Raw genomic sequence first — 15,114 nt, 5'->3', positions numbered from 1 at the left:
CTCAAAGTCATGCCTTCTGGCTCGTGTCCAGCATAGTGCTCATTACTCTGTGCCAAGCATTGCTTTCCACTGGGGAGATGGCTCCAGAGAAAGTTCAACTTGAGAAAAGCCAATAACTTTTCTTTCAGCAGCAAAATGGAGAGGCTAAAGCAGTGGTTCTTAACCTTGGATGCACACTGGAATCATCTAGGGAGCTTCTAAAAGTCCCAAAGCTCAGGGTCAATTAAATTAGAATCTGGGGATGGAACTCAGGCATCCATATTTTTTAAAAATCCCAGGTGATCTGAGAGTGCAGCCAATGTTGGGAACCACTGGACCAACAGAATTTTCTTTCTCTCCAGGCATTTAATCTCAGCCCCGCTGATCCGGATGGCAAAGCGGATCCCTACATTGTGGTCAAGCTTGGCCAAACAGAAATCAAAGACCGGGACAAATACATCCCCAAACAACTGAACCCAGTATTTGGAAGGTCAGTGGCCACCTGGGTCATGACATACTGTCCTGTGTGTGTTTGTTCCTGCTGTGTCTCTGGGGGGGGGGGGGCTGGTGCGTATGTGTGTGTGTCTGAGTGAATGTGGCAGGAAGTTAAGCTGACCTCTTGGTAATCACCAAACTAACCTTCACCAAGCTAACCTTCGTGGAGAAGCATTAAATTCTTTTGTGGCCCCTTCAGGAATTTGGTGGTACCTGGTGATTTTCATGCCCATAGTTTTCCAACAATGATTTTCTTAGATCTTAAATACAAGAGGCATCTGAACGGTCATCAGATTCAGCCTTCTGCCTTTGGACAGAGAGATTTCCTTTTTATAAACAAGCCAAGGGCAGCAACAGAGAGATTAAAAACTTATTCAAGTTCGCACAGCTCATGAGTAGGGGAGAAGGGGCCATACCTTTGGTCTTTTGTCTCCTATCAAAGGGATTTTTCCATCAGATCATTTTGCAGCTCATCTGGGGTGACCCCTGAAGTAAACAAATTGAATTGTATCCTCTGCTTGTGTTTTACGTTCCTGCAAAGTGTTTCAACGCACATTGCATTTGTTCATGTTTGGGTGAATGAGATGTTTTCCAGTTCACAGCAACCCTACTGCCCCCATTTGTCTTCTAACAGCGTATGGCACACATTTGTGTTCCCCGCTTGGATTTGTGCACCTGATTGCTGTTAACTTTGGAGTTAGATAAATGTGGGTTACATTCTGCCACATACAGGCTGTGTAACTTTATGCAGGTGGCTTAACCTCTCTGATCCAGTTTTTCTAACAAACAATCGTGACACTTGACTCTCAGTGGCCTTTAAAAGATTAAATATACAGCACTTAGCACATTATCTACACGAGCATGTAGTTGACACTCAGAACACATCTGTTTCCTCCTTCTCCCCCCGTGATAATCATTTTAGCAATGGCTACGTCCTAACTGTATTTAACTTCTTTTTTTCTGGAGTAGCAAGGAGCGTGAGAGGAACTCTCCATTAGCCTCATTTAAATTCATTTACACTTTTGTGATTGCTGTGGACCCTCTGACATTTGATCAGAATGAACCTCTTAACACTTTATTGCTCTGGAGGAAATGAGGCAATACATGATCTTGCCTGTTCAGATTAATGAGAATGATTAAAACAATGGTGCCAGGGAGGTTTACCCTTGCTTCCCTGACCCAGAGATGACCTTTATTATTACTTGCTGTTTATGTAACCAGCACTTCATTTTGCCAAGTGCTTTGTAGTCACTTTTTATAAGGTACTTCCAGCACAGTGCATGAATTAGACTGGTTTTATTACCCCGTTGATGGCTATGGTAAACAAAAGAAGAGGATGATGAAATATTCCCACCGGCCTCTGGCATTGCGGAGCCTCTGCCAGAAGCCCTCCATATGTAGATGCTTTCTTCAGTGTGTTTTTAATTGTTACTCGGGGATAGAATTTGCTGGCTCAATCCTGCATGTTCCAGCAGGCAAAGTAGAGGGCTCCTGTCCCTGACCTGGAGTCTGGGGAATCCCTCTTTGCGACCTCACAGTATGAGGATGTCACACGCTCCATCCCCTGATGCCTGGCACCTTGCCTGCTTTACTTTCCTTCATAGCTTCTGACATAACTTGACACGTTTCTGTGTTTATTGGCCATCTCTCATCTTCCCACGAGAAGGTAAGCTCCCTTGGAGCAGGGATTTGGTCTAGTCCATCCAATGCTGCATCCCTAGAACCTACAACAGGGTCTCGCACAGAGCAGACAGATGCTCAGCAAGTATTTGGAGAGTGAATGAATGAATATATGGAGGGACAACCTTCAGTCAGTTTCCAATCAGAATTAATGGGCCCCTGTCACTCTGCATCATCCTGAGGTGGTTTCCTTTGGCGTTTCCTCATTTTCTTCACAGTGCCTGGCATACAGGTATACAATGTATAATGAATGTCATATGAACAAACGAATAAATAAAAGAATGAATGAATGAACAACTTTGCTCTGAAGCATAGACGTACTGAATGTTTCAGCAAGGCTCAGTTTTACCCATTTCATATGCTTTCACTCTTTTTTAAAGTAATCTCTATGCCCAATGTGGGGCTCAAACTCACAACCCTGAGATCAAGAGTCACACACTCTGCTAAGCCAGCCAGGCGCCCCAGTGCTTTCTCTTTTCTCATGCCCCATTGTATTTAGAGGTAGTATCTCAGTGTGTAAGCCTAGTGGAAGCCTAGTCTTTCCCCGGGTGGCTGGAAGTTCAACCACGGTGAGCTGTTTCTGGTAGTTCTTTTAATGACAGTTCCAGTGAATAGTCAAGAGAGGTTAATCTGTGAACACTCCGCTTGGGAAGATGGACCAAAGCAACTGGGTCTTCTGTCACCGTTGGCAGGGTAGTTAAGCACTTAACAAGTCCTTCCTTGGTGGCAGCAACCATGTGATGGCCAGCCTCAGAGACTGTGGCTGGAGGCTTCCTCGTGAGACACGTCCAGAATATCAAGCACAGTTTGGAATCTACATCTTGGCGCCCCAGGCAATGCTATGACTCCTGATGGAAGACATATGGATTTCTTCCCCGCACAGCCATATCTCTGGCCTATTAGAGCTGCCTCAGTCAGTTCCAGTCCATGGAGCTGCGGCATCTCTCTTGCTTTCTCTCAGGAAGGCTTCATGGGCGGGGGGCTGGTGTTGGAATTGTAGTCGCTGCCACTAGAGACTGAGAGCCGGGGCTGAGTGGGTCTGACCCCAAGGGCAGCAGCCCAGACAGGCCAGCGGACACGGAGGGAAATCATGGGCCTTCCGTCCTCCCTTTCTCCCCACCTCCTCTTGGTCCCTCGCTCACAGGCCAGCCCACAGCACCTGTCCCAGGGCAGCCGGAGTTGGGAAGAGCTAGAGAACGCTGGTGTGTTTTTTATTTTCTTCTCAAGAAGACACTTCCCTAAATTGACTCAGAATTTACTTCTTTTTTTTTTTTCTCTCCAAGTTTTTATTTAAATTCCGGTGAGTTAATATACAGTGCAATATTAGTTTCAGGTGTAGAATTTAGTGATTCATCCCTTACATACAACACCCAGTGCTCATCCGTACAAGTGCCCTCCTTAATTATCTTCTGTAATGCTCAGCAACGCGGATAATGCATTATCCCAGGAAATCCCACGGCATTGCTTTTCAACACCTTGCGCTAGTGAGGTATCATGGAAAGAGCTCAGAACTAGGGGGGTCAGGGAACTGGTACTTACCCTAGCTTGACCTGATTTATGGTCCAGGCAAGTCACTTCTGTGCTCCGGATTTCAATTTCCTTATCTGTAAAATGAAGGGGTTGGGATATGGTGATTCCTGAGATCCCTTCCGGTTCAGGGAGACATTCATTGCTTACTCTCTGCAGGTGAAGCCAGGACTCCAGCAAAGCAGAGGTGAAGGAGGCAGGTCTCATGGTCGAGGGGCTCAGAAGTTTGCAGAGACGGCATTGCAGTCCTGCAATTCTGTTTTTGGGATTTTCCATCTTCAAAAGGCTTTTCATTTAAAACAAACTCAGCTGACACCCCGCCCCCCCCATGAAGCAACCAGGGAGGGGGAAGGGAATGGCAGTTTATCGGACACCAGTTGCATACCTGCAAGCTAAATGCGTGCTTTGTATAAACAATATCACAGTTAACGACCGTGCTATATTATAAAGAAGATATACTGATCCCCATTTACACCTAAGGAGGCTGAGAGGGATGGAATAACTTTCCCAAAGTTTTACACCCAAGAAGTTGCAGATTCAAATCCAAAATTGGAAATCAGTTCTGTTGGAGACCGAACCCCCAGGTGTTTCATACCCATCTTGCTGTCACCCTAGATGAAGACTGTGGGATGCGACCCACGGAAGTGGAGATCATTGGCTCCTGGAAATTGACAGCAGAATTGGAAATTGAATCTCAATGAGACATTAAATCAAATAAATATCTAAGTATTCACCGAGTTTAGTGAGTTCCTATGAACCGCAGGCTAGCTCAAAACAGACCGGGGAGACGTTCCCTGTGTAGCTAGATGTAGATTCCTAATGCCTTTACTTGGACCACAGGTCATTTGAGATCCAGGCCACATTCCCAAAGGACTCCCTGCTCTCCATCCTGATCTACGACCATGACCTGATCGGGACAGATGACCTCATTGGGGAGACCAGGATCGACCTGGAGAACCGTTTCTACAGCAGACACCGAGCCATCTGTGGCTTGCAGAGCCAGTACGAGATGTAAGTTCTTCTCGGGGGGGGGTGGGGGGGGCACTGCTGCGCCAGCCAAGGCTCAGCTTGAATGTCTCAGAGGGGTTCCAGGTCAGCGGGGCTGGTGGGAGAAACTGTTCGCTGCTCTTGAGGGTGGTTGGGACTGGGGAGGCAGCATGGATTTAGAACCCAGGGCAAGTTCTTCAAGAGTCAAGAGCTGAATTAGCATGTTCACTCAATCGGCTGGGCCTGGTGGGCAGAGTTTCTTGGTGAAGAATGATGTTAGAAGAAGAATGATTAATAGTACACAAATGCCAATATCCCAGTTAATTATAACAAACACTCAGGAGTGCTTACGATACACCAGACGCTGTACCTCATTCAGTTCTCTCAAAACCCATTGACGTGTTATCCGCACCTTACAAAGAGGGAGGAATGGACCAGCTCTCACTCTTTACAATGATTTTGAATTCTGCTTCATCAGAAAAAATTTTTGAAAGATTTTATTTATGTATTTGAGAAAGAGAGCACACATGAGCAGAGGGAAAGGCAGAGGGAGGAGAAGTAGACTCCCCGCGGAGCAAGGAGCCTGATGCGGGGCTCAATCCCAGAACCCTGAGATCATGACCTAAACCCAAAGGCAGAGGCTTAGCCGACTAAGCCACCTAGGCACCCCTCTGCTTCATTTTAAAATATAGACTTCCAGCTTTATTTTTTTTAAGTGTGTTTTATCTGATATCTTAAGAAAAAATAAAAATCTTCAGAATTTCAGCCAGGAAAAATATAAAAACATTCATTAGATTTCCATGGTGTAATTTTAGAAATGCTTTTCTTGAATATAAAATAATATATATTCATTGCAGAAAATTGAGGAAATGCAGAAAGTACAAAATTATGCTCAAATTATTCCACCCAGACATAACTTGTATAAAAAATTCTTACCTATTTCCTTTTAGCATTTTTTCTATGCTGTTTTTCCCTGAAGTTGGCCTCACATTATCCATGTCATTTTGCAAGCTGCTACTTGCATCTACCCCTATATCCTAAGCATTCTGTAGTGTCATTAAGTATTTTTTGAAATCATTGTTTTCATAGCATAGAAATCCAGTTCAGTTTGGGGGACTCTTGTGAATGTATAAGCCCCATGAGGTGTTTACCTGAGAAGGTACCATTCAGAGAATGATGCGTTCTTCTCACTCTGAAGTCAGGGAAGGAGGCCACAGGTAAAGATGGTGCCTCTTCTGTTCAGAAGAATTTCCTGACGGTGGAACCACCAGGGAGCAGAATAGTTTAGTCAAGGGGTTTGTAAACTTTGTTTAGTAAATTTTTAAAAATAGATGAGAACAAACAAACAAACAAGAAAGCAAACAAAACCAAAACCAAAACCAGAGCACCTATTTCTGGGGAAGCCTGTGTACGTATGGCTCTGGGCATGGCTTGGATGAACTTTTCAGGATCTTCATGTCTTTGGCACAAGGTAGGAACACTGCTTTATAGTTATGTTTTGATTTATTTAAATACTTAAATAAGTTAAATTCTGATGAATCCTGTGTCCCAGTGAACAGAGAAATCCAAACTTGTCTTGGTCATGGCTCATAGGGAGCATTTCATTGCAACTTAATATTTTTTAACCAAACAGCTAGTGTTTAAGGGAAGAAGGGGTTGGAAAGATTTAGAAACTAAGCACCAGGAAAATCACAGATTATAGAAACAGCACATCTAGACTCTCCACCTGTGACGTGAGTCTCTAATACGATTTTGGTGGGGGAGGAGAGGGGAAGAAAGAAGCAGAGTAATTGAAAGGCTGAGCTAAGCTTTCCTCTTAGAAGAAGTAGCAGTCAGATGGCTCTTCTGCAAGGGACAGAACTAAACTAAACAGGAACTGCGTGCAAAGAAATCCAGACCACAGAAAGCAGATGGCTGACTGCCAAAGGCTGAGGGGGGCAGGGAGGCAAGGAGCAACCACTTAAAGGGTACAGGGTTTTCTTTTGGGGTGATGAACAATTTTTGGAGCTAGGTAGAGGTAGTGATTATACAACATTATGAATGTACTACATGCCACTGAATTGGTCCATTTTATGTTATATGAATGTCACTTCAATTTTTGTTTTAAGGTACATTTCTTGAAAAACACACACACATACACAAAAACAACTACCGGCAAAGGACTTTTATGTCAAGCTACTCAGAAGTCTTGACTTTCATTTAAGCATGCAGATGCAGAGGAATTAACCAGAAAAGAGAGAAAACAAAACAAAAAACATTAGCCCCAAGTGTATAGAATGGCAAGAAATCTAAAGGAAACCACTGATCATACTTAGGTGGTCCTTTTAATAGCTACTTTAAGTGTGTCCTCCCAGGGGAAGGCAGGCCTCACCCTATCCATCCTTTCCCCCTGTTTCTAGAGAAGGATACAACGCCTGGAGAGACACATCCAAACCCACTGAAATCCTCACAAAGCTCTGCAAAGACAACAAGCTGGATGGACCCTACTTTCATCCTGGGAAAATACAGATAGGAAATCAGGTCTTTTCTGGAAAAACAGTCTTCACGGAGGAGGACACGGGTAACTCCCCCAGTGTATCCTGCTGACGTTGCTCTTCTTTTGAAAAGCCTGCTTCTGGTGGTATTTGTGGCTGGGAGAGCAGCTATTTATTGTAAAGTAATCATGCTCCTGGTAGAAAATTTGGAAAAGAAAAGAGGATAATGAAAATCACTCAGAATCTCCAAATTCAGAGATAAGCATGCTGCTTGTTGGTGTATTTCCTTACAGTGTGTGTGTGTGTGTGTGTGTGTGTGTGTGTGTGACATTTTTACAGAATTGGAAGTGTACCATATTGTATTGTATCCTGCTTTTTCTATTTCCAATAGATTATGATGATTTTCCTTTGTTCTTTGAGAGTGTCATTGACAATATTCCTTTTTATGGCTGTGTCATTTATTTACATTGTGTCTTGTTTTTTGTACATTTCTGTACAGAAGAAACATGTTTCTTATACATATTTTTGCACATTTCTGATATTTCTATAGTGTAGATCACACAAATAGGATTGTTGTATTGGAAGGTAGGCAGTAACCTTAAAATGAATATGATATAAAACAAATCATTGGACACATCCCAAATTACCCCCACAAATGTTATACCAACAACTCTCTTATTTCAGTACCAAGAAGCAGATTTTCCATATAAGCACATGGGACATACCAGGAAGATTCCAGAGGGGCTTTCATAAGTTGAGGATGAGAAAAAAAAGCCACCTTTACTTTACTTTCATGATACAGAACAATTCTTGTAATGCCATCCCCATCCACTTGATGCAAATCAATAGGTGTAGAGTTACATATGGGCAAAACTTATGTAAGGGTTAAATATGGGCAAAACTTATGAACCAGCTCTTAGGTTCAGAGCTTCTGATGCAAAGCACCCAATTAAGGACATATCACTGGATGTGTTCACAATGTTATGTTGATCCCGCCACTTTGACACCAGAATTTCTTCTCACCTTGTTATTTTGACCCAAGAACCTCTTGAAGGTTTTTTCATGCAGAGTAATTGACATTTAAATTGTGTATTAATGACATCTTAATGAATTTCTCTTGAGAAAAAATTTTTTTCACAGTATACTCTATTAGGCCAATTAATTCCTTTGTCAATATTCTACATTTCATGATGAAACCATTTTTTTTGGCCACCAAAAATCTGAAATGATATTCATTTCAGTCAGTCAAGAACTGATTAAACTTTATGATAAAAGATTTAGTTCACTGATTATGTGTTCATCCCCATCAACTTCTACTGATTGTAATTATTGCTATTGGGAGATTGTGTGTGTGTGTGTGTGTGTGGCCTTTTTAAAACTGAACTCAACATCCCTATGTCAAATTTGGCCATTCTAAACTTTATCAAAAAATTTGATTTTTTTCCAGCAATTTTTGTGTTATTTTTGCAAGTACTTTTTCTACCAGTAGTTTTTATTATGTATTGCCTTCTTTGGTAAGATGACAGATGTGAGAACCTTCCCTATGAGCAAGTATGTTAGTGGGAAGGAACAACGAGAAAAGATAAGACTTCCATGAACACATACTGTGTGGATTTTACCACCTGTTCAGGACCACCCAGATCTACTAGGCCCTCTCACACTATGGTGTTAACAAATAGTCTTATATCTCCAGGAAATATACCCTTTCCAGTACCTCAAAGCCAAGCTTGCAGTTCACAGGCTCTAGAGGAATCTGATTCAAGGGGCAAATGAAACCACAGACTCTGAGACCTTGACTGCACTCTGGTCATCTTGTCAACCCATCTCACTTCCTGCTCTCTAAACCTCCTGTCTCTTTCCCTTCCCTCCACTCCACCCCCACTTCTTTCTATTCTCTTTTTGTCCTTTTTCTCTTTTGCAGTTTTACTCTCTCCCTGTGCCTTAGTACATTTAAATTTAACCTTTAAGGGAGTGTTTAAAAGTGCACCTGACAGCCCATCATTGTTCCATTATGGGAAAATATATCGGACAAATGTCTTTATTCTTCTTTCTTCCATGCAGATGAGACAGTGGAGTCTTACGAGCACCTGGCCCTCAGGGTTTTACAGTCATGGGAGGATATACCAGAGGTTGGGTGTAAGCTGGTTCCTGAGCACATAGAAACTCGGCCACTGTACCACAAGAATAAGCCAGGAATGGAGCAGGTAATGGCCAAGACAGTTCTGGCCCCAATAGGTGTGTTCATCCCCAAGGAATAGGACTTTGTCCCTAAAAGTTATTCTTGTGTTCCCTATGGTAATGGTTCTCAACCAGAGACAGTTTTGCCTCCCTGCCCCAGACTTTAGCAATGCCTAGAAATATTTTTGTTTGTCTCAGGTAGGTGGGGATGCTACTGGCATCTAGTGGGTAGAAGTCAGAGATGCAACAAAACATCCTGTACTGCATAGCCAGCCTCCCATAACAGAGAATTATTCAGCCCCAAATGTCAACAATGTTGAGGTTGAGAAATTCTGCCCTAAAGTCAGAGTTGGATTTAGTGCTTTTTGCCTTTTTAATGAATTTGAGTTATCACACTCTTTTGAAAGAATGCTTTCAAATATTTCAGATATTTGAGAAACTTCAAAATCCATCTGACATGCCCAAGACCTGTCCAAAATCTATCAGTAACCCCACAGGCCATTAGTTTTCCCAGGGAAGCAATAGATGGTGGCTTATTTTGAAGAACTGGCAAGAGGAAGCTGTTTGGAAAAAATAACCAGAGATCTGGGTTATGAATTAGAAGTGAAAAGAAGATCAACTTTATTAAGAGCCTTCTTGATATGTACTTATTAATTATATGTACGTAATTAATACGTACTTATATACCAGGCCCTTTATGTAAATTATCTCAGTTAGGATGATCATAGATTTGTTTATCCAAATGATGGCCATTTTGAGAGTAAAAGAGGCTGCTGTTAATAATTAAGCTGGTACAAGGGGCACCACCAGGATTTTCCTAGACAAATAGGGGTGTGTGAGTCACCTTACCTTATTCCCTAATACAGCCTCATGGTGTACTTATTATGATCCTGGATTTTAAGATGGAGAAATTGAAGTTCATAGAGTTTAAGTAACTTGCTCAAAGTTACTCATGCGGTAAGTAGTAGAGCAGGATTTCACCCAGGCAGTTTGAGTTTTAGTCCTGTCCCAGCCCTGGACTCACTCACTGTGTCACTTGGGCAAAACACATGAGCTTGACTCCATGGGGCAGTTTCCAATGGCCACACTGCCATCTCAGTGGTGTTGGGAGAGTGCCTTTTATCAGATATAGAAGCCTATGATTAGTTCCTAAAATTCACTGCCAGATGTTTAAAACCTTTTGGTTATTGGTATACTTCATTTTACCATGTGGCTTTTTGGTTACAAGTGAATGTTAATATCTTTTTAGAGACTCTAGGATTGTAATCCTCCATTAATTGGTTCTTCTCTTCCCAAATGCTAAACTCTTTGCTTAAATTGTCCCTTCCCTAGGAAAGCCCTTTTATTTTCTAGCCAAAGCCCCTCCTTCCCCTAAATCCTACAGATCCTCCCTGTTCTGGTTGGGAACCCCACTTCCTTCATATAAAATCTCCCCTGACCATCCCAGGCCTTGTTGATCATTCACCTTCTTGTCTGAGCTGATGGAGTACTTAGAATGTATACCACAGAGCTGAGCATTGAATCCACTGGGACTTCTCCCCACATGGGCACTCAGATCCCTTGCAGCAGGGTAAATTCTGATGTATGGAGTCCAAAGCAATGGATGGGAGGCCTTATTCTGCCACTAATTAGTCACAGGACTCCTATCATTTCTTTGGCTGCTCTAAGCCTTGGTTTCTTTAGATGTGTAACACAGAAATATAGCTGGGCTAAGCAGTTATGGAGATAAAGATGTTAAAGCACATTGGAAACAATGAAGCATGATACCTCTGACAGATAGTATTATTATCTTTTTAATCCTTAGGAGTTTATAGAAAAAGCAGTCTCTGGAGTCAACAGACAAGGGTTGAATCCAGACTCTGCTACATATTGTCTGTGTAAGCATGGGCAAGTTGTTTTCTCATCTGTCAAGTAGGAATAATAACATCCATCCTTTGGGGATAGTGGGGGAATTGACATAATGTTTTGTCAAGTGCATAGTACTGTGTCTACCACATAGTAGGTGCTCAATAAGGGTTTGCTTGCCTTTGACCTGCTCTTAACATATGTTCTGACTCATTCTTAATAAAAATGTAAGTTCTGTCTTTGTCAACAAATATCCTAAGCATGTATAATATGAATAATATCCATATGATAAGATATGATATGATATATAGCTAATATCCATGACTAGTAAAGGGATCTGTTAACACCATGAATGATCAGTTGCCCATGTGATACCCCACCAAAGTTAAAGGAGATCTTCTTTTCTTAACCAGGGCCGCCTGCAGATGTGGGTGGACATGTTTCCCAAAGATATGCCTCCACCTGGACCTCCTGTTGACATTTCACCAAGGCAGCCGAAAGGGTAAGTCAGCTAGCTGCAGCCCTACCTTCAGGGGAAGAGACCATGGTAGCCAACTAAAAGATCATGACGTCTGATCAATTACAATGATTGTTGCATTGTAACTTGAGTTACATTGATCAGTTGACACCTGATAATCATATCTCACTTTCCATCTGGCCATTTACCACAAGGGTGAGTGGTAGTAATGGTAGCAGTGGTTATGGTTGAAATGCTGGCTCGTGTTATATGTAGGGGCTATTGTGCTTCAGCATTCTGCAACATTCTGAAAAATGTCAGCTAATGGAAGAAAGTACTGCTCAGAGAACTTCATGTCCTTGGTGATTCCAGCTGGGACACTTGGTTTCGAAGGAACCAAGACCTTAAGCGTTGATATTTTTGAACGTGGTAAAGTTGAAGAAGCCTAGTGACACACAGTAATACCAGAATCCCATACACACCAGCTGACTCCGCTTTCAAGGTCTTCAGCCTAATGCTGCCTTCCCTTATCCCAGGTATGAATTGAGAGTAACCATCTGGAACACTGAAGATGTCATTTTAGAGGATGAGAATATCTTCACAGGACAAAAATCAAGTGATATTTACGTTAAAGGGTAAGGTCATCAACAAACTCCATGCCCCCTTTCTTCCCCTCCTCCTCTCTTTAACCCCTAACTGAAGCTATGCCTCATGGAAGGTACTCCACCCACCTCATACAGAAGGAGTCCATCTTACTCACCTTTTTAGATAAGGTCACTTCCTTTGTCAAATATTATTTGGTCATTATGCTAAGAATTATCTTATGAAAATATTTTTGTGAGAAAATTTTATTATATAAACATCTCTTTCAGTTAAATGTTGGGTACCTAAGCTTTTTGAGTGGCATTCAAAATACCTTTACACCTGAAGCAAGTAGAGAGATGTAATGTAGCTGATGAGAGATTCAGTGTTAGGAAGGTTGTAAGACTAATACAGAAGCTAAAAGTTGCACCTTACCCTTTGCTAGTTCTACTGATAGGAACGACACCAACCTAGGACTCAGGAAACTACCCTCTTCCTCCCTCCCTCCCTCCCTCCCTCTCTCTCTCTCTCTCTCTCTCTCATCTTGGCTGTGACACAAATGCTTCCTTTGAGCCCCTAGTCATGGAGACAGATGAGATGGTAGAGAATCAGAAGCAAAAGTGATTCAAACATGTCCCCTTGGATAAAACCCATCTCAGAAGTAGTGAACTCATCTCAGCCTCCTTTTGGCATCTCTTTGCCTTCCCCAAACAAGGAAACTTCTTCTTCATTGGCTCTATTTCTAGTACGCCATTAAATCCTATCAATTTAGCTTCCCAAATGGCCATCAGCACCGTCCACTTCCATCTTCACCACACCACCATCATAGTCTTTCCCTCCATCATTTCTTACTGAGGCCACTGAAGTACCATGTGGGTTGGTCTGTCTGTACTCACTCTTGCCTCCTATAACTTATTCTCTGAAACATGGGTTATCTTCTCAAAACACAATCTGATCAAATCAGATTTAATAACATCCTATTTTCTCTGGATGAAGATTCAGATCCCTAATATGTCCTAAAATATCCCATCTGACTAGCTCCTCCTACCTCTCCAGGCCCATCTCATTCTTCCTTGCTTTGTGCTCTCTAGTCATGCTGAGCTTCTTTCCCTCATTGGAATGTGCACCACCACACCACAGGACTCTTGCACATCTCTCGCTGGTGACTTCTGCCAACCTCCCCTCCATCTCTCCATCCCCTTCCGTCTGTGGCTGTAGCTCCGTTAAGGCAAGGACCATCTCTGTGTGCTCCCATCACTCCTCTAGCAACTAGCTCACCCCTTGCCTCATAACAGATACCACATATATATTGGTTGAGTGAGCACCATCTTTACCTAAATAATTGCATCCATACTCTGAGTGGTACCACTCCTCTGGGACAAGGAAGGTCTTTATCTTTCCCTGACCTGTGGGGAAGGGATGTCTGCTTTCAGAAAGCAAGTGGTTTGGAGTTATCAGGTAAAGTTAAAAGCACCTATTTTCTCAATAATTCACCAGGGATAAAGTACTAGAGGAAAATGTATTAATGGTAGCTTACTCTATACTGGGGATGGAGGAGGAAGACCAGATAAGAGGAAATAACATTCTATATAACTTGGAGTATACAAAGCACCTTACAGCTATTACCTCTTATAATTCTTCAGAGCAACACTATGAACTAGGTACTGTCATTGCTTCCAGTTTCCAGATGAAACAGAGGTACAGGGGTTTGAGACCTTATCCAGGGCTTTCCAGTTAGTAATGGCAGAGCCAGGACTAGAATCCAGGTGGGTGCAGACAGGCTTCTACCCTCCATGCCATGATGATGCAGGCCTGCTGGGCTTTCGAGGCCCAGAACCAGAGAGGAGGGAGCTGATCACAGGCCTGAGTCTAAACCAGGCCAATTGTACAGGCCCACCAGGGTAGTGGGTGCAGAGGTGGGACCCTCACAGGAAGCCCCAGGGGGGAGAGGAAACTCCAATTACACTTTCCCTTCACATTTCCTGAGTCTTCCCTCTTTACTGCAGGGGGCTTCAGTGCTGCTCCAGAACAACCAAAGACATCTCCCAAACCTGGCTTAGAATGAGAGTCTCATTTCTCTTTCAGGCGCTTTGACTCCTATTTCTCTCTTTCAGATTCAATGGAAACTTCCATCTGAATCTAACTATATCATAATTTAAAAACTATGATCTGTGACCACATTGAAACTAGTTAAATCACTCTTGATTTTACTGATGCCTGAATAATGTACTCAGGGACTCAGGGTGTGTAATTCTTTTTCTGTCTTTGTTTAGGTGGATAAAGGGTCTGGAGGATGACAAGCAGGAGACCGATGTGCACTACAACTCCCTGACTGGCGAGGGGAACTTCAACTGGCGCTTCCTGTTTCCATTTCAGTATCTCCCAGCTGAGAAGCAAATGGTCATCACCAAGAGGGAGAACATCTTTTCCTTAGAGAAGATGGAGTGTAAGACACCAGCCGTGTTGGTGCTCCAGGTTTGGGATTTTGAAAGGCTGTCTTCGGATGACTTTCTGGGTAAGCTGGTGCCTTCGTAAAGTTCACATTAACGTTAAGGGCTCCGTCCCAGTTTTTGGAGAGCTTGGTTTGATTTAGCTACAAGGATAACAATTTCAGTGCCATTTATGATAGCAAAAGATTAGAAACACTCCAAATAGGCATTAGTAGGGGATTGGCTGAATAAGTTATGGCACATCCTTATGGTGGAAGATACGTTTTCAAACAGACTTAAATTCATCTTTGCTCTACCAATAAGAAGCTGTTAAATTTTGAGCTAGTTACTAGTCTCCTCTGTATCTCAGTTTCCTTCAGTTATAAAATGGGGATGGTAATATTACATACCTCAGAGAGTGTTTGCAGCTCTAAATTTGAAGTACAGCTTCAAATCTAACATAATTAAAAATATAACTTAA

At 42.5% G+C, this 15,114-nt stretch overlaps 1 protein-coding gene across 1 annotated transcript in view; it reads left to right on the top strand.

The window, feature by feature from the left end:
* Positions 1-15,114, top strand: part of FER1L6 (fer-1 like family member 6) — a 108,718-nt gene that overhangs the window by 78,381 nt on the left and 15,223 nt on the right. Inside the window, exons 31-37 of the mRNA XM_036116664.2 lie at positions 342-469; positions 4,522-4,692; positions 7,068-7,228; positions 9,204-9,346; positions 11,579-11,667; positions 12,159-12,257; positions 14,478-14,719. Coding sequence (XP_035972557.1) covers positions 342-469; positions 4,522-4,692; positions 7,068-7,228; positions 9,204-9,346; positions 11,579-11,667; positions 12,159-12,257; positions 14,478-14,719 — 1,033 coding nt within the window. The remainder of the gene's footprint in view (positions 1-341; positions 470-4,521; positions 4,693-7,067; positions 7,229-9,203; positions 9,347-11,578; positions 11,668-12,158; positions 12,258-14,477; positions 14,720-15,114) is intronic.

The sequence above is a fragment of the Halichoerus grypus genome, chromosome 5 (assembly GCF_964656455.1).
Source record: "Halichoerus grypus chromosome 5, mHalGry1.hap1.1, whole genome shotgun sequence".
Lineage (NCBI taxonomy): Eukaryota > Metazoa > Chordata > Mammalia > Carnivora > Phocidae > Halichoerus > Halichoerus grypus.
Note: the sequence above shows the minus strand (reverse complement) of the source record. Positions and strands in the feature narration are given on the sequence as shown.